The sequence below is a fragment of the Vombatus ursinus genome, unplaced genomic scaffold, assembly GCF_900497805.2.
Source record: "Vombatus ursinus unplaced genomic scaffold, bare-nosed wombat genome assembly UNPS02000580.1, whole genome shotgun sequence".
Classification (NCBI taxonomy): Eukaryota; Metazoa; Chordata; class Mammalia; order Diprotodontia; family Vombatidae; genus Vombatus; species Vombatus ursinus.
Window position 1 is genome coordinate 17197052 of NW_020940358.1, and position 20856 is coordinate 17217907.

The following is a 20856-nucleotide window of genomic DNA, read 5'->3' on the forward strand; positions in this document are numbered from 1 at the left end:
CCTTTTCTTATTTGTCTTAAAAAAATACTATTTGTTATGTGGGATGACTCTTATGTGGGATGGCTCTTTGGGAGAGGGAAGAAAGGGAAAGACTATGGGGAAAATAATGGTGTTATTTAAAAAAAAAGGCCCTAAAGACATCAATAAAAAACTTAGCTACGTGATTGTGGACAAATCAAAGAATCTCAGAGTTTCTGAGCTGGAAGGAATCTCAAGTATCATCTATCCCAACCCACATCTGAACAATAATATTGTCTACAACATATCTGAGAAGTGATCATCGAGCCTTCGCTTGAAGTCCCCAAGGAGGTGAAGTCAGTTCAACTCTATGAGAATCAGTTGCCTTATTCATAAAATGAGAATAATGATATATGCCCTAGTTATATCATAGGGTTGTCATGGGATAACAAACTCCTCCATTTTCTATGTAAATACAGGCTATTTTCAAATTCTTCCCCAATGTCAGTTTTACTCGACATTCACTAAGTAAAAGTACATATGCTTCTTGGATTCTGTTGAAGTATTGCTGAATTTAAAGTCAAAGGAAGACCCATAAATAGCACATCCTTCAGTTTCCCATAGTGTGGGAGGGAATGAAGATATTAACAGTGTCTTTCTTGCCCAGTCTTTGGTCATTCACTTTTCTGTAAAGGGGGTCATCTTCACATCTTCTAAGTATACATAAAATAATGTCTTAAAACTGAAAGGGACTTTGAAAGGTTTATAGAATATTAGAACTGGAAAGGTCAATGTGATATAATGGAAAAGGCAGAGGATTTGGAGTCAAAACATCTGGGTTTGAATCTTGACTCTGCCATTGAACTTCCTTTGTGATCTTAGAGAAGTCACTATACTTTTTGGGCTGTTTCCTCTTTAAAATGAGGGGATTGAACTGGGTGATCCATAAAGTCCCTTCTGGTTCTGAATATCTGAAACTATCACTAGATTCCTTCTTAGGATATATTGTTTATCCCCTTAATTTTACAGATGAAGAAACTGAGGCCCAGAGAGTGCTAGTCACTTGCCTAAGGTAACAATTTTATTTATGACAGAAAGGGATTTGAACTCATATCTCCTGACTTTCAGTATAATTTTCTCCATGCTCAACCTAGTCTTCTGTTTTAGGCAAGTAAGATATCATAGGACCGTAGACCTAGAGGTAGAAGTGACCACAGACCATCTAGTCCAACCTCCTTGTTTTACAGATGAGGAAACTGAGGCTGAGGGAGGTTAAATGAGTAGAGGGAGGATTTGAACTCAGGTTGTCTGACTCTAAAGCCAATGGTTTTTCTACTATATTCTTCTGCTTCCTATTTTATTTTAAATTTTATTTTTTCAATGAACAAAAATAGATTTTCTTTTCTTCCCACTCCTCTATTATTGAAAAAGAGAAAAACAAAATTTTTATAACAAAGTTGTTTAGTTGAGTTCCGGTATTATGTGCTACCCATTTTGAAGATGAGGCAACTAAGACCCAGAGAGCTTTTGTGATTCTCCTAAGGTTACACAGAATTACCATCCCCTGTAGATTTTATTGATGGGATATTTTCAATAGGGGACAAAAAGGCACATGGCAAATTGCAAAAAAGGAAATAACACTTCAAAATGAAAAATGGTAGCACATTTATCAAACACGGATAAGGGAAGCACTGACTCCATCCATTGGGCATCATGACTAAAATCAACCCAGCCAAGTAGGCCCATGATGAAAATGGTTATATTCCTTGATTTTAATCTTTCACTCTAACAGAAGGAACTCCTTAATCAGGATCTAGCTAGGGCACTGTTTTAATAACAGCGATATACACAGGAGTGAAGAGCATAGATTTGGAACTAACAGTACTAATGCTTTATTTTTCAGATTGATTTAAACACCAAAACCATTTTTAACATTGAGAATGGTATCATCAGAAAACAGTTCCCATTTTCCCAAATCAAGTACTGGGAAAGTGGAGAGGGGACCCGGTTTAACATTGCATTTCATGGGCGCCGGGATTATGAACTAGAGGCAACTTCCCTAGAAGACAAAAGGAAAGTAAGTTTTGAATATGTTCTGGCTAAGTACATCACATGAATTATTTCATGTACTTGGGAATTCTTATCTTGGAAAATTTTTTAAAGTCCAGGACTCTAGAACTCCAGAGTCTATTGATCTCAAGTTCTGTTACCTTTGGGTATGGAAGTTAACAAAGAAGAACAATTGGTTTAGTCCTGAGATGAAACGGTGTGTTTCTGCCTAGTCTCATTATGGTAAATGGAGAAAAAGGTATTTTTTTCATACTTCAATTAAAGATAGAGAAAATAGGTTTTGAGAATGTTCAGAGCCCAGTAGCACCTTTGGCCCGAACTCAACTAGAACACCAATCAAAGTCACATAATTAAAACAAAATACTTGTTAGAACTTGCTCTTTCATTTTGTCTCAGCACAATGAAGGCAAAAACTCTAGGCTGTGGTCTTCCTTTATCACATCAGCCCCCCCCCCTCCAAGGAATTTGATTAAGAATTCATCCAGATTATCTCCAAATCCTAACTTGTCCAACATGACTGAATGACAACCACAAAATCGCAACTTGAAGTTTTGAGCCTTGTGACCTTCATGGTTCTTGGGCAGCTTTGGCTTTTTGGGGGTCAAAGAGTTGTCATACCCAGAGCTATAACTAGAAATTTTGTGCTTGGGGAAAATTCCATAAACCACATCCATTAAAAAAAACAGTAGGAAGCATACTCTCAGCTGAGTATATGTGGGTGAGAAAAGAAGAGTGGGAGAGAATATCTCATTATTTGGTAACCTCTTATTTTAGCTGACTATTTTTTTTTCCTCACTAGATGCTAAGCTATGTTGTTTCTACCTGATGAAGGACTACAAATGCTTCTAATACCAATTTAATTTTATGCTTTCTAATCCAACACTCTAAGTCTAAGCCCTGATCATCTTACCCCGGTTATGCTTATAGCCATGCCTATGTTATTGTCTCCCTTCTGCTGCTTCTGTATCTTGGTGCTTGCTTCTAATCCATTTATCTTTCCCAAGCAGTTGCCAAATGTCATTTTTACTTCTACAATATCCTCCACAGGAGTGCTTTCCCTCCACTTCCAGGTTATTCTAAGAATCTCCTTAACTGCTCTTCCTGTCTTGAATCTATTGCCTCGGGAAGCCATCCTTCACACTGTTGCCTGAATAATCTCTTTGCCACATTGACTGTGCTGGCTATGACACGCCTCTCCTCAGTGGCTCATTTCCTATAGAATACAGTTTAAACTCCTGACCCTGGCTCTTCAGGTCCTATACGATCTGTCTCTAGACTGTCTTTACAGACTTATCTCATATGATTCCTCTTCACATTTAGGATCTATCAGTCAAACTGGACCACTGTCTAGCCCTCATTCTTATTCTGCCCTCTTCCTTTTCTGTGCTTTCTCTCATGCTTTTAGCCAAGCTTGGAAGAGACTTTCCCTCCTATCACTCATCAAATCTGATGAAGTACCTCCTTTGTTTCGAGGCTTAACTCGCAAAGCTTTCCTTGAACACCTCAGATGAAAGTATTTCCCACTCCCTCCTCAGATTTCTCAGAACAGTTTGCTTGGATTTTCCCATCACTATCACATTCTATCTTATACTATATTTCTTTGTGTTAGTATGTCCACCCCCAGACCATAAGGTCCTTGAGGGCAGGGATTACTTAAATTTTTTTTAACCTAATAGCATCCTGCATATCAGAGGTACTTAATAAGTGTTTATTGAATTGAAATCCTTATTCCTGTCACTTCATATTTCAAGACCAAAGGGTGTCTGTCCTATGGTTTATTCAGAGAGGAAAAAAGAATAATATGGAGAAATATCATGAACAAAATTGCAGGTAATTGACAGAATAAACAACTATTCATTATGGACTGGATAGCACTTAAACTTACCCATCTATTTTCTGGCTAACATTTTACAGGCTCCATATTATGATATAAACTGCGAATAGAGCCTCTGCTCTGTTCTGAGACTTCTTTTCCATTCTACCTGAGCATATCATCTTTCTCAGCAGTACAGCCCCATTCCAGACTTTACCCACCTGAATGCTCTGGATGAAGCTCATTTTCCTATTACACAATCCTAAACTCAGTCTCAGCTAATCAGGAAGCTTCCTGTTTACTAGTGGGCTTTTGGTTTGCTATCCACATTCTTACTTAGCCAATAGTTAGCTGACTAACTAACTAGGTGTCCCACCTCTCTCTTCTTGAAGTCAGTCAGTCAATAAACCTTTATTATGCACCTACTATATGTTAGGCACTGTACTAAGTGCTGGGGATGAGAAAAAGGTGCAAATTAGAGTCCTTAACCTCAAGAACTTCACAATCTAATGAAAGGAAAGAAACAATTTAAAAAAATACAAAAGATATCAGTTGCCCAAACATCTAAAAAAAGAATAATTCAAATTAATAAGGAATCTGTCCCACCCCATGTTCATAAAATACACCTGACTTTTAGCATCATTAGATTTAGAGTCAGAAGGAGCCTTATTATTTTATAAATTTGGGAACTGAGGCCTCTAGAGGTTAAATGACTTGTTTAGGGTCATAAAAGTAGTAAATGGCAAAGCTAAAATTTGAACACAAGTTTACAAATTCACCACTCTTAGAGCTATATCACATTCTCCCCAAACCACCTTTTGACTCTTTAACCAGTGCTCATTGAACGCTTAATTAGTGCCCAGGTCCTTGTAAATCCTAATCCTGCATAGGTAACTGAAGGCTGTTATAGGATTTCTTATCTGATAGGAGATACTAGCTCAAATTTACAGATCATAGAAGTTTGAGACAGTAAGTTAATTGCTCATCTAACCTGAATATCAATTCCTGCATGATATTAAACAGAGACAGCAAGTGGCCTTTTGTAAGAAATTAACCATGACTGAATGACAATAATCCACCTGTAAGTCTGCACCTAAAACCACAAGACAGAGAGACAATCTTGCCTTCATATACTCAGCAAGTTGGTTCCTGGCTCTTTCAACAAGTCCAATGCTGTTTAGACTTCCAGACATGTCCTTTTCATTGAAGCCTGCTTTGGGGGCAAATAAAAATGCATTGTTTTTCTATTAAATGTGTAATTTTGCATCCTGAAACAGCCTGGCAAAATTTGTTCCTTCCTCTCTTGCTCATGTGTAGCTGATGCACCTTCTGGATAAGATCCTGTGTAAATCTGTGGAATCCCCTTCGGGACAGATTGACCAGCAGGATGGAGCTGTACATGACGGCTTGCTGGAATTGGAGCAGAATAGTCTGGAAGCTGCTAAATGGGTCAAGTATGAAAGCACTGAGGTTTTCTCTTATTAAACTTTGAATATTAATTTTATTACCACTTAGCTCCTGTCTATAATTGTATATATTTTTTTCTTTCTAGTTACAGGAATGGCCTAAAGCAAGTTGAGTGAATAGGGAAATGTTCCAATGTTTGAGCCACTCTTGAACCCATATTAAGGGCTAGTTTCAGCCATAGAAAAAAATAGTCTGACATACTAATGTAATTGTAATGTCCCATTTAAAAATAATGATAGTATCAATCATATTCCCACTGAACTTTAAGGTTTATAAACTATTTCCCCCATAACCATCATAGGTAGTGTAAGTTTTATTATCTAACCTCAGCTAGGTTACACAGTGGATAGAGTGCTGCGCCTGGAGTCTGGAAGGCTTGAGTTAAAATCCAGCTTAAGATACTTAATTAGCTGTGTGATGCTAGGCAAGTCACTTAACCTCTGTCTATCTCAATTTCTTCAACTGTATAATGGGGATAATAATAGAACCTATTTCATGGGGTTGTTGTGAGGATCAAATGAAATAATAATTGTAAAGTGCTTAGCACAATGCTTGGCTAATAAATATTAATAAATGCTTATTTCTTTCCTTTCCATTTTACATATGAGAAACTTTGCACAGCCCTCCCTCACTTAAACCCAATTCACTTGCAAGTCATGGCATCATCTTCTTGATGTCATGGTCATCTTTGAAAACAAAGGACAAACTATAACATGTGAGAGAATTTAGGCTTAGAGCAGTTTCATCTTTTTTTTTTTTTACCTTTTTTTGGTCATCATTGTCAATTTGCAGGGTATGTGATGAAACCCTGGATTTGTTTTAATTTGAATTTAATATTTTGTTATCCAGTAGAATGTAATCTCCCCAAAGCTTTACTGTTTCTTTCTTTTGATTTCTGCATACCCAGAGTATAGTGTAGTTCCCATCATCACGTGGCAAGCCCTCAATGAATTGAATTAAGTGACTCACCAGGTGGAAGGGTGAGAACTGGATTTCGACTCAGGGCTTCTTGCTTCCCTTCTTTATTTTTGCTTTTACACCACGAAGCCACGATAATTCACTTTGCAGTTGCTCATGTTGCCCCAAACTGCTCATTTCTTAGGTGAAGGTGATGGCTTTGAAAAAAAGTTTTGAACTTCCTCCCTTCCCAATGTAAATACTATATTGTTGTCTATAATAAGCCAATGGTCCAATGTACTCTTGAACTACCCTTATAAAAAAACTGGCCACAACAGCAGCTAGTTAGGAACACAGTGCAGTATGAGAATAAGTTGAAATCTTAACTCACTCAATCAATCAGTTGACAAATATTTAAGTACCAATTCTCTGCCAGGCATTGTTCTGGGGATACAAATACTAATGAATGAAATAATCTCTGCATGCAAGAAGCTTACGTGTTAACATTCTAAGTACACTCTAAATATTTTAAGTATATTTTGATCAACTATGAAAATGAACAATTAGCATTATCCTGCCACCTGTCAATTCATTGGGTTAGATTGTATTGTATTCCAGTACATCAATGTATCTGTGATCCTATCCATGTAAGTATTCCCTTCTATGGTGCAGATTGCAACCCGTCCATGCCTTCTTAACATGTGTAATTCCTGTCTCTGTCCTCCCTGAAATCCTCCATCATGTAGCTACTCAATGCCATGGAAGTCTTCTCTAAATCCTCTTAATATTCTTTGGATAGCAGCAAAACACTTGGGCTTTCCATCTGTCATCCCTCTCTCTAGCTCCAGGACCAATACATTTTCCTTTTGAATCATACGTTTTCTGGATGATATCTTTTATGCCCACGGAACAAAGGTTGCATTCTAGCTGCCATTAAAATCCATAGAGGAAATGCTTTGATATAACTTTCTGTGAAGTGTATGCCTGCAAAATTTTCTTTCAAATTAGAATATCATAGTCTTTGTATAGCTGCTCTGCACCTATTTCCCTAGCTGGAACAAAAGACTCATGGTGGGTAGAGGGAATAAATTCTTAGTCTTAAATTAATATAATTGACTAAAGTCAGAGTTGGGGACCATTTCCAAAGGAGGGTCTGTTTTAATTTCTTCCAGGTTTTATGTTCTCTGTTGGGGGAGGTACTGACAATTCAAGTAATGTAGGGGACGTTGTATGGCATGGGAGAGAGTAGGAAAGACTTTAAAGGAGGGTTGGTGCTAAGTGGGTGGATGCCAGTCAGTTGTTAGCCACATCCTGTGCCTCAGGGTTCTCTTGGATTTGTAAAGTGTTCTATATATAATTAACACCTGTAGAGTGAAGTCATGCCCTTCATCTTCTGACAGATGCACAGATGCACCTATGTTTGTATGTGGAATTACTTACAGACATTGTTAAGTGGTGAAAGTCTTTATTAGAAGGGTATTCAGATATAGATTTGGCCACTCAACAAGCAACCACCACTTTTGAGTGATGCTCTGAGATTAAGTGTCCATCGGTCAAGCAGAGAATTTGGTTATTATCCAAGAGATACTGACAAAAGTCCTCAGTTACCCCTGAACAAGTGCTTTATTTTTGCAATGTGTTTCACCAGTCCCACAGTGAGAAAACTGGCTCTTCTGATAACTTTGACCTGGTCTCTTTGGCAATATCCATTGAGCAGCTCCTGGAAGCATCCTGGGAGAGTGAGAATCATCAGAGGTGGAAGAAGTAATATGTGGAAAGAAAAAAAAATACACTTTTCTCCTCAGCTATTTCTTTTCTCATCTCAGGTGCTTGGTACAGCTCCATAAAAGACATCTGACCCTGTATCCTCTTGGCTTCAACGAAGAGAATGAGAAAACTAATCTGGAGGCAAACCAAGTACAATTGTCGGATGTGAGAGTCCATAAAGAAAATGAACATGATGAATTTTCAGTCCAGACTAAAAAAAACAATTATTTGTGAGTAGAGACATCTATTTTATTTTAAGGCATATCAATATTAAAATAACTGAAGAGTCCTTTCTATATATCCACAGTTATTTTATTTATAGTCATTTTTAACAGGTTTAAAACTCTATCCTGAACTTGTTTTACTCCAATGCCACTGCATCATTGAAAGGTGACCATGGGGCTGTGTGTTTCTTATCTGAGGCCCTGTCTATCTAAGTTCAAGGAGAATCCTCATCTTCTGGTGAGAAATAGTTTTTGGACAAAGTTACTCATGAAGCCCACCTATTAAAGAGATAGAAGGGCTGTGGTCTGCATTGGTAGAAGGAAAACCCACCATAATGAACTCAAGGATCCTTGAAACATTGAAGTATAAAGGAGGCTGTATGATGAAAGAGTACCAGATTTGGAAGCCGAAAACCTGGGTTCAAATCCTGAATATGCCACTAGCTTCTTGAGTGATCTTGGGCAAGTCACTTAACTTGTCTGGCCCTCAGTTTTCCCATCTGTAAAATGATGTGATCGGACTAGATCAGCTTTCATTTAGCATACAGCTCTAAAAAGTCGATAAAATAAAAATGCCTTAAACTGATTGGGGGCAACTGAGGGACAAGATACATCAAGTTGATCTCTACCTTAGAAGCAAAATTGTGTAGCTAATGAAATTGACCCAAACTCAAGGATTTCTGACTGTTTCTGCCATTGTCTTGGTAAGGGGAAAGTATCAGAAAACTTTCTTGCCTCCCCCCAAGGGAAAGGAGGAATGATGAGAAAAATTTACACCACTGAATCAATATATGGCAAAATTTCAACTCCATAACCTTAAAAACCTAAGCAATTAACTTTGTTTGAAAAGGTCAGAGCAGCCTGTGCTATTCTCCTTTGACAAGTTAGGCTGTCCAACAACTCTGTTTAAATTAGAATTATCTTTGGCAAAGCTAATCACGATGTTATTTATACCATTGCATTGTATAAGGATTTATCTTCACATATCTTCCAAATGTAGTGGATTGCTTCATTGAGGCAGCGGAGGTGGAGTACACATTGAGAAAATGTCTTAAGATGCTTGATACATCAAAGCATCCACCAAACTTGATGCAAACTAATGGATCCAAAATTAGCTAAAAATGTGAACCAGGGTGCTTTGGATCCCAGATGGATAATTTGACCTTCTTACTATGAAGTGGTCTTCTTCCTCATTTTCTTCCTTTGTCAGGTCTTCAATTTCTCATGGCCCTTTCTTTCTCCTCACTTGTTTCTGATGTCCAGCTAGACTTCTATTCCTTTCACATGTCATTAAGCCCATAACCCACATATGCTAAGCCTTGTTGGGGACATAGACATAGGGAAGGAGAAAAGGAGTCTAGACTGAAAAAAACAGTTACTTGGTAGTTATCCTTTCTCTCCTGTGTCTATTTCCTCTTTTCCTCTTGTACTTAGAGATATAGAATCATAGATCTAGAACTGGAAAGAAATTGAGATGACATCTAACTCAGCCCTCTTATTTTACGGATGAGAAAATCGAAGTTAAATGACTTTCTTAAAGTTTTTCAGGGAATAAGTGTGAGAGGCAGGCTTTGAACTCAGATCCTCTCACTCCAGAGTCAGTGCTTTTCCCCTTTATGACTTGATAAAGTCATACTTTCCTTGCTTTCTGGATTATTTCTTTTTCTTTTTTAAGGCCTAGCTCAAATTCACCACTTTCCAGGAAGCCTTCTCTCTGGGTCATTAATTTCTTTTTTCTTTTATACCCCACCCAATTTTTTGTACCTCTTTGTACTTAAATGCCATTTTATATAATAATTTTCTGCGACTATGTGCTAGACAGTACATGCTATGAGAAAAGTGTCTTAATAAACCTTGTCTCTTCCTTCGCATCTAGCAGGGGGCTATGAACACAGTAGGAGGTTGGTTAACAAATGTTTAATGAGTTCTTGATTTCCTTGTGTTCTGTTGGCCCTGATAAAAGTGCCTCAGACATTTAGTAAGTTATGTGACTGATCTGGCCGGCATTTATCAAGCACCTACTATGTGCCAGGCACTGTGGTAGACTCTGGGAGTAAAAAGACAAAAATGAAACAATTCTTGCCCTCAATTCCCTATATTTTACTAGGGGAGACAACATCTAAAAGATAAGGACATATGTGGTTAATTGGAGATGGAGAAAGAGAGTGCTAATACCTAAAGCCTTCCCCTGGAGGAGGTGCCTGAGCCTAGCCTCAGGAACTGAGAATTCTAAGGCAGAAGTGAGAAGGGAGAACCTTCTAGGCATAGAGGCCGGCTTGTGCATAGGCATGGAGGAGAAAGATGGAATGCCTGGTTCAGAAAGCACAAATAGGTTGGTTTAGCCAGAAGGGGAAGGACATAAAGGCAAATAATGTGTGATAAGCCTGGAAAGGTAGACAGGAGCCAGATTGGGAAGGACTTTAAATGTCAAGCCGAGAGGTTTGTATTTTATTCTGGAAGACAAGGAAGCAATCAAAGGCTTTGGAGCAGGGGAGTGACATGATCGATAGCCTGATTAGGCCCTGGGATTTTCTAGAAGCTTATGGAAACTGGAAGGGGGTAGGAGGAAAGACAGAGAATGAAAATCTACTGTGGAAGAACTTTTTTTTTCCCTCCTCCCTTATTGTTATAAAGAGATTCAATGATACATGCGCACATGTAATGGCCATATACAGAGAGCTGGAGAGGATTTTATAGGTCACTGAGTTCCTCTTCCTCCTCCTAATAATAACAATGATAATAATAATAATAATAATAACAATAAAAACAATACTAACAGTAATGACAATGATAGCTAGCAGTTACATAGTAATTTAAAGTTTGCAAAGTATTTTATACATGTCAATTCATTTGTTCTCAGCATAATACAGGGAGGTAGGTGCTATTGTTATCTCCATTTTACAGATGGGGAAACTGAGGCACAGAGAGGTTAAGTGGTTAGCCCAGGGAATACAACAAGGTCATTATGTGCTGTAGCCATTAAGCTATCCCTCTCTCAATCTATTTTCCAGATGGGAAAACATCTAGAAAAATTACATGACTTGCGCAATGTCACACAGCTTACTAAATGTCTGAGGTGAGATTGGAGCCCATTTCTTCCTGACTCCAAGTGCTCTAACTATTACATCATGGTTCCTCTTTATTTGGCATCAGCATGTTCTTTGTACAAATAATAGTGACGATGATGATGATGATGATGATGATGATGACGACGACGGCTCACATTACATTATCCTTCATGGTTTACAAAACATTTTATAGACATTTTCTCGTATGGCCCTTTCAACAACCCTGTTGAGTTAGATTAAGAAGCAAATTATTATTAAATTGAACCTCAGAAGGACAAAGTGATTTGTATACAGCCATATATCTAGTGAATGCCATAGCCTCTATTGTTACAGCCCCCTTGTTCTAACTCTACATCCATAGCTCCATTTGCTATAACTGGATAGAGAAATAGACATGTATTTCTATTTTTAGATTCCGAATTCCTGCTACAGCCCTGATTAGACAAATGAAGGATGTCACTGAGATGAGGGACAAATGGGTCACCCTCATCAGCCAATACTGCGCACCCTTTCTGACTTATCCAGACCATCAGGCTGAATTTCAAGATGGAAGTTCATGTGCAGAGATTAGCCTAACCTCCAAACGTGAGATCAGTAAAGATGGTCCTGACATACTTCCAGGAGGAAAGGAAAAAGAATCATTGTCTTTGCTGGCTACAGGTTCTTCCACAACTTCACTGAGTATGGTTCCAACCTCCAGTTGTATGTCAGGATCCCAAAGGAGAATTTCAATGGGACAGGGCACTGCAGGTGTACCCCAACCTTGCATCCCCTTAGTTCAGGGAGGCCCACTGCTCTCTGCCAGCCTTCCAGCTGTTAACCCCATTCCAGCCACTGAAAGAACAAAAGCCTTTCACTGGGATATTGTTCCTCATGACAAGGTAAGTCTTTCCCCTTCCTTAATTTAACCCAAGGGTTATACTGTGGAAATAAAGAAAAGGTGTAGTGGACAGAGATCCTTTTTCCAGTTTACTTTAAATCTTTGAGAAAAATGTCCTGTTATCACTTTTATTCATTGATTGAGGAGGTGCTGACGAATTATTGTATAGCATTAGGTTGATTCAGAGCTGACACAGATTTGCTAAGTAAATAAAGCAGTAGAATCAAAGTTCACGAGGGGAGTTCTATTTTGTATAAAATCCAGTGCTCAGAGGTGCTGAATCTTTTTATTATTTCTGTTAATCTAATGATTTACTTATTAAACTGATGGCTGCTCTTTTTATTGGGGCTGCTGATATATCAGAAGTCACTAGAAGGAAGATTTTGGTTCAATGTAAATTAAAAAAAAAATATTAGAGCTGTCCCAAATCAGAATGACTGCCATGGGAGATAGGGACTTCCCCTTCACTAGAGGTTTTGAAGCAAAGGCTGGATGATCACTGGTCAGGAACACAGTAGAGGGAATTCTTATTCATATAAGGGTTGAGCTAGATGACTTCTGAGGTCCCTCCTAGCTCAAAGATTTTCTGAAATATGATTGAAAAAAAGGGTGAGATTTTTCAAGGGAAATGTTTTGTGTTCAAAACTAAAATGTACCACGTGTCTCAGAGACAGATGAGAATCTATCACAAAAAAACAAAAACGAAACTGCTTTGGGCTGGAATATCTTTTTAAATAAGTCATCTCAGACATTTGAACTGGGGTCTACCATTCCTTCTGACAGACTTTGCCTCAGGCTCTCTCACATCTGTTTCCAGTCAATCTCTCTTTTCTGTGCCTTTGGATCAGGATATGCATGGAGAGAACCTGGAGAAATTCTGACCTGACCTCCAACCACTTTTCTACTAGTGAATTTAGTTCTAGAGACCCTTGGGAAACCACTGTGCCCCAGTTATTTAGGTCTGAATGCCTCTTCTGTCACTATTCAAGGATTCATTAAAACACAAGTTGGAATGGCTTGGTGAATTTGGAAGACAGAGCTGCCCTTTCTGAGAATGAAAATCTGAAGTCAGAACATATTTCTGGTAATGTCACTGTGTGCAGATTTCAGTTTCCTTCTTTCCTTTCTTCATGTTTTTCAGATTCTAAAATCCATCTGGTCAACATGTGACCTCCAGAAGAGAAAAATTGATGTGACAAGACTCTACGACCAGTTCCGAGCTCTGAATACCCCTGTGATGTTGAACAATGATTTCTTAGGGAACCAACACCTTCTTTTAGACTACAAAGTTGCCCACAACTTTAGTGAGTGATAAGTTGTTTGCTTGGTCTCCCATAGCCAGATTTTCATAGCTAAGACCCATCAACAGTTGATATATTGTACCTGTGGTGATGATTCTAATAACCTGGTTATCTGTTTTTAGATTGATAGCTACTTTCTTCATTGGGGTTTTAACTATATCCTAGCTGTTGGTTGGGCAAAAAGAGACATCTCCTTTATATTTACTCTTTTTGTTTAGGAGGGTACCAAATCAATACATCATGAAGATAGCTCCCTCCACTAAAATCCTTTTCCTCCTCTGCCTCCTCATGGTGTGGCAGGGCTCCTGAGTTCTAGAAGGCTATGGCAGCAGCGTACAAAATTAGGAATTTTCTACAAAGCTGGAAAATCTTCAAATATAAGTCCAATGATAGATTGTACATCTTTTATCCAGGGACCTGTCTCAACTTAAGTATCTCCACTGACCAATTCATCTGCCACACAGCTTCCAACATATTTTTCTTAAAGCACATCTAAACAGGTTACTCTCCTGCTCAGAAAACCTGTAGTGTATCCCTACTGCCTTTAGAATCAAATTTTATCATTTATAAATTTCTTTGCATAGCTTTTGAAATTCTTAGCAGACTGGCTACAATCTATCCTCCAAGCCTTTTTATGCATCATTTCTTTATGGTCCAGCAAAACTAATTATTTTTTTTTGCAATTGCTTACATATGACGCTCAACCCCCCATCTTAGTGTCTTTATACAGGCTGTCCACCTGTGTCTAGAATGTTCATCTTTGCTTTTTGTAAGTCCCTGTTTTCTTCAAAGCTCAGCTCAAGTACAAACTTTTACATAGAGTCTTTTTGTCTCCTTCCCCCCACCCCAAGTCCCCTGGCTTTTCCCTCCCCATATTACCTTGTATTTATTCTGTACATGTTTTGTATGTATCTTTGTATATATATATATATATTGTTTCCCTGGAAAAAAATGTAAGCTCTTTAGGAGCAGGCATTATTTCATTTCTGTCTTTGTACACCCGTCACCCAGCACAGAGCTTGGTACATAATGGACGCTTAATTATTGCTTGTTCATTAGTTGATTGACAAGGCAGCTAGGTGATGCAGTGTATAGACCACTGGGCCTGGAGTCAGGGAGACCTGAGTTCAAATATAATCTCAGACACTTACTAGCTACATAACCCTGAGCAGGTCACTTAACCCTGTTCGCCTCACTTTGCTCATGTATAAAATGAGCCGGAGAAGGAAATGTCAAACTACTTCAGTATCTTTGCCAAGAAAACTCCAAATGAGGTCACAAAGAGTCAGACATGACTGAAAAACAACTGAACAACATTGGTTGATTGATTAACTTAGCCTAGCTGCATTGAGAAGCTCATCACTAGAGTGGTTACAAAATGATTTTTTTTGGCCACAGCAACTCTTATAGATTGTTTACTAAGTTATAGGGAAGATGTGCACACCGAGACACAATTACAGATCCTTGAAACTGAAGACACAATAATAGCTTGCATTTTTTTATAGTACTTTAAATTACATAAGTATGTTCCTCAGAGCTGCCCTGTAAGGGAATGCAATTATCCTTTCCTTTTTTTGCAGGTAAGGGCATAGGAATTCAGGCCCATGATTTCCTCAGTATAGGTAACTCCTAATAAGGAAGTTACCTCTACCAATGCATATTGGCAACTACAGTTATCCCTTTCACAGTGCAGGGGTTAGGGGCACAGTGCCCCCGTGATCTGGAAAACCCACGTAAAATTTTTTGGCTCTCGCTTCATACCAGAGAAGAAGTCTGATTGTTTTCTTTTTCTTTAATGAGGTGTTTACCTTATGGTAAAATTTGGGTTAAGTATTTGGTCATAGGCTCTATGTTGTCTCTTGACTTTTGTGTGTCATCTGTGGCTTCTGCAAAACTCCCCCCAAAATTCCCATTCAATATCTTATGCCAACCTGAGATATATCGAAACCACAATGGGGAAAGTTGCAAGGTGAAAAGGATAACTGTATTCTACAATTTATGTCAGATTTGTCTGGGGCACTGAGAGGTTAAGTGATTTGACAAGTCACACAGCCAGTATGTGGCAGAGATAGGACTCCAATACAGCTAGCTCTTCTCCTCTCTTTCGACTACGTTAACTCTCTAACCAGTGTGTTATGCTCCCTCACATTTCTACTTTATAGATGAGGAAACTGAAGTTCATACAGATTATGTAATTTGTCTAGGGCCACATTGAAGTGTGGAAGTATCAGGGCTAGGATTCAAACCTAGATCCACTGACTCCAAGTTGAGTGTTCATTGTAGTATATCATTATTTGTTTACTAAAATGCCTTTTTGAAATGTTAGTAATCCTAGCAAAGTACAGGCGAACAAACTGTGGGTTTGTAAGGAGAAAAGTCAAGAGATCCAATTTTGACTGGTTTGCTGATCCTTATGAGAGGGTCCAGATTCCATATCTACTACTATAAAATGAGGGTGTTGGGTTAGACTCTAAGCTTCCTTCTTGTCATAAATGTTATGCTTTTTAAAGGCCTGATTGCATTCCGACTTGGAACCAACAACCCGTCTGTTCTTTCCAATATTTATGCTGTTGGGGTCCCATTCAACATCAAGGTCTCTAGGCTTGGATTTGGAACGAATTTTCCATTGAAATGTGGTCCCTTTTGAAGCTATGTTGCACTGGAATCCCATATTTTGTCCTACAGAGTAATGACACTTCCCTGCTAGGCCTTGTGGCTTGAGTCTTTCTGTGGGTGAGTAGATAGGAGCTTTCACATGCCACAGTGCACAGTAGCTACTCCCTGAACATCTATGTGATATTATAAAAAGTGGAATCCTATCAGCGCCTGAGAACCAGAGAAGTTTTTTTTTTGCCATAGATCTGTGAGATGTGACTCATCATTGGGTTATAGACCATCTCTTTCTGTGTGAATTGAAGTTGTTCAGAAGTGCTAGGGGTACTTAGCTAAAGGTATGCCATTGCATGACAGGATCAGTTATTAACAGTTTATTTTTTTCCTTACTCTTGGCACCAAACAGTAAATGAGGCTAATGTAATTATTCTACCTTTAATTACTTTTCCATATGAATCACAGATTGTGGGAAGAGCTGATTATCTAGGTCTAGGTAGGTTACTCTTTAAAAGTCTTTTGTTTTTGCATAGACATCTCTTTCTCTTACCTTCCTTTCCTCCCCTTCCCCCGTCATAGTTTTCTTTTTTATGACACAAAAATATATAAGCAAAGATAGCCTAAATGCTGATCAGATCTGACTGCATAAAACCTAGTTCATATCCAGAGTCCCCTACTTCTCTCTGAACAATGACTGTACTTTTAATGGAATGGAATTTGTCAAGTAAAAGGATTTTAAAGTGTCTGGCTTGTTTTATCCAGAATTGCTAAGGAGGTATGTTTCATTATCAGCTCTCCAAAACTCACACCGTATACAATAGTTTATTGCAGTTCTACTGCTATTTACTGTTGCTATTGTTTAGCTCAATGTAGTCATTGCATATCTTCTGATATTTCTCCGAATTCCTCATATTCATTATTTCTTAGGGACCAATAATACACTATTATATTTGTATTTCATAATTTGTTTAGTTATTCCACAACTGAAAGGGATCCATTTTGTTTCTAGTTTTTGAACAAGTAGATGTGTCACATCTACCTGTTACAGGGTAGAAATAGGTTCTACCCTTGAGTGAATGTTATTGGTGAAGATTTGATCACATATAGGGCCATAGGATTTAGAGATGAAAAAGAACGTAGAGAACATTGTCCAAGCCCCTCACTTTACAGATGAGGAAACTGAGGTGTGATATAACTTACCCAAGGTCACACAGAGCTAGGATTCAAATTATCCAGATCATCCTACTCCCAATCTGTTACATGAGGGTTTTTTTTTTCCTCTTGAGCACAAATGAAAAGTTGAGCTAGCATGAAGTCTCCTACTTAATTAAATGGACCAATAGTTTCACCTTGAACTGACTAATTTGATGATGAGAAGTTCATACATTTATTTCAAGAGTGGTTCTTAAAGGGTAAGAAATAAATCCATGTTCAAAGTTGGTGTTAATTTCTCTATCAGCAAGGGTTTGCCACAAAGACAGAATACCCAGGTCTTTAAAGATGTTAACTGAACAATTCATTTTGGGTAATTAGATGCTTAAAGGTATGATGACCTCACCTTTATGAATATTGATGAGCACATGCACATGAAAAGCTTATAAAAAGTTTTAATTGGAATATTTGGATGGAAAGAGCCAATCTAGGAGCTCTAGCTCTGCTCTCATGCATTGACTGGAATTTGAAAAGGCTATAAGGAAAGAATATGTCAATAATAGTAATAGCTAATGAATGACAGGCAGATTGAGAACATTTTTGTCTTTTATTTTTTCTTTTGACTTTACACAATATCTTTTGATTTTCAATACTACCATGTTGGGGGTTAAAGATAGATCAGTCAGTCAATTGTCAATCAATAGGCATTTATTAAGCACTTTCTAAGTGCCAGGCATTGTGTTAAGTACTAGGGATACAAAGAAAGAGGTTCCTGCTCTCAAGGAGCTCTCATTCTATTGGGAAAGACAACAAGGAAAACACTTTGTACAAATAAATATTTATTTGTAAAGAGGAAGTAATGTTCTGTCTAGACATAGAGAGGGAGATGGGGGAAAGACTGGAAAGGTCTTTTGCAGGAAATCGGATTTGAGACTTGAAAGAGGTTGGGGGAAACCAGCAGGTGGAGGTGAGCAGGGAGAGCATTCCAGGTATGTGGGAGAGGCAGTGAAAAGGCAAGAAGTAGGGAGATGTTATATGTGGGGAATAGCAAGGCCACTGTTGCTGAACTGTAAAGTAGGTGGAGGGTAGTAACGTGTTAGAAGACTGCAGAAGGGCTCAGGTTGTGTATGGCTTTAAAAGCCAAAGAGAGGATTTTTATATTTGACTGGGTCAGATAATTACTTTTAGAAGATCATTTTGGCAGTTGATTGGAGGATAGACTGGGATGGGGAGGAACTACAACCAAAAGCCTATTGAAATAGTTGATGTGTGAAGTGATGAAAGCTTGTACCAGGGCGGCAGGTATGCGAATTCAAAGAAGGGGGAAAACATGGGAGATGTTGTGAAGATAGAAACAAGACTTGAAACCATACTGGATATGTGGGGTAAATGTGACTGAGCAGTTGAGAAAGACATTGAGGTTGTGAACTTCAGCGGAAGGTTAGGAAGAAGACTGGGAGGATGGTGGTGCTTTCCACAGTAATAAGACAGTTGGGAAGAAGGAAGGGTTTAAGAGGAAAACAAAGAGTTATGTTTTGGACATATTACTTTGAGCTGCATGGGGACCTTCAATTCCAGATGTCCAAAAGGCAGCTGGTGCTGCCTTTGGAAGCTCAGGAGAAAGATTAAGGCTCGATTTCAAGATCTGTGAATCGTCTGTGTAGAGATGACAATTATTATCCATGGGAGTTGATAAGAGCGCCAAGCCAAAGAGTAGAGAAGGAGAAGAAAAGAGGGCCTTGAACAGAGCCTTGGGGGACACTCATGATTAGTGGGTATGATTTTGAGGAAGAGCCAGCAAAGAAAACTGAGAAGGAGCTATCTTACAGGTAGAAGGAGAGCCAAAAAAGAACACTGTCAGGAAAGCCAAGAGAGGAGACAATATCCTAAAGACAAGGAGGATTGACAAAGGCTGCAGATTGAGAAAAGGCTATTAGATTTGGCAATTTAGAGGATCACTGGTAACTTAGGAGAGAGGTGTTTCAATTGAGTGGCAAGTCTGGAATCCAGACTACAGAGTATTTAAAAGAGAGTGAGAAGAGAAGTGAAAACACCAATTGTAGATGTTTTTTTTTCCTTTTGAAACATTTTATATTTTTTAAAATGACATATAAAACACTTTTTAATATTCATTTAAAAATGAGTTCCAAATTCTCTCCCTCTCTTCCTCCCTTCTTGAAAGGGAAAGCAATTTCATGTAGATTATACATGTGCAGACAAGCAAAACATATTTCTGTATTAGCCATGTTGCAAAAAAAGCACAGACCAAAAAAAAAAACACCCAGGAAAAGCAAAAAAAAAGTATTATTTGATTTGCATTCAGATTCCATCAGTTCTTTCTCTGGAGGTAGATAGCATTTTTCATCATGGGTCTTTTGGAATTTTCTTGGATCATTGTATTGCTGAGAATAGCTAAGTCATTCATAGTTCTTCATTGTACAATATTGCTGCTACTGTGTACAATGTTCTGGTTCTGCTCACTTCACTTTGCCTCAGTTTGTATAAGTCTTTCCAGGTTTTTCTGAAATCATCCTGCTCATCATTTCTTATAGCACAATAGTATTCCTTCACAATCACATAACACAACCTGTTCAGTCATTTCCAATTGATAGGTATTCCCATATTGTCCAATTCTTCTCAAGGAATTTGCCTGAGAAGCATACATCTCTAGACTCTGGACATTTTCTCTGGTCGTCCCCACTGCCTGGAGTGTTTTCCCTTCTTTGATCTGACTATTGACTTCGATGACTTCCTTTAAATCTCAACTAATATCCCACCTTATACAGGAAGGCTTCCCTATCCCCTTTTAATTCTGTTGTTTCTCTCTATTAATTATTTCCTGTTAAACACATACACACACATCTATCTATGTATTTATGTCTTGTTTTGTATATATTTGTTTGCATGTTGTCTCCTGTATTAGATTGTAAGTTTCTTGAGGGCACAGATGGTCTTTTGCTTCTTTTTGTATCCCCAGCACCTGGCACTGTGTGTGGTATACAGTAGGTGCTTAATAAATGTTTATTGATTTACTGATTGAGAAGTGGAGGAAAAATGTAGAATGCTAGTTAATGGGAAGTCCAATTAAGTAAGGTTTTTTTTCCTTAATGGATGACATGGGTGCATTTGTAGAGACTTGGACATGTTTGAAGAAGTGAAGGAGCCAGTCAATAAGATGAGATTGAAGATTACAGAGAGATAGCTAGTATAGGTACTAGTTTCTTTATGAAGTGTGGATTATGAAGCATGGAATGGTGAAATGATTTGTCCAAGGTCACACAGATAGTTAAATGACAGGGCCAGGACTTGAAGCTAACTAGGTCTTCAAATTTTAAACCCATCATTCTTTCCACTATACTGCAGCTGCATGTAAGTGTATAAACCCTCCCGAAAGTGTTAATATGGACAAAGGAAGTCAAAAGCATATTCCCCCCCATCTAAATCAAGATGATTCCTATTAGCAAATCATGCTGCCTTTGTTTGAAAATAGGACTATTCATTTTGAACTACGTTAGTTGAAAAATGAAGCTATTTCTGTTGAAGCTATTTTTTAAGACAGGGAATTATCTTTTGTTAACTGTAGTGAGCTGTTTAGCAAAATCTCTCTACTTTGGGCTTTTGTCAAAAGCAAAACTTGCTCTGACTTTAT

The 20856-nt window shown here is 38.2% G+C and overlaps 1 protein-coding gene across 1 annotated transcript in view; it reads left to right on the forward strand.

Annotated features, from left to right (window-relative positions):
* Positions 1 to 20856, forward strand: part of LOC114032499 — a 119283-nt gene that overhangs the window by 60115 nt on the left and 38312 nt on the right. The window contains exons 4-8 of the mRNA XM_027847816.1: positions 1862 to 2035; positions 5159 to 5295; positions 8032 to 8202; positions 11677 to 12145; positions 13286 to 13448. Coding sequence (XP_027703617.1) covers positions 1862 to 2035; positions 5159 to 5295; positions 8032 to 8202; positions 11677 to 12145; positions 13286 to 13448 — 1114 coding nt within the window. The remainder of the gene's footprint in view (positions 1 to 1861; positions 2036 to 5158; positions 5296 to 8031; positions 8203 to 11676; positions 12146 to 13285; positions 13449 to 20856) is intronic.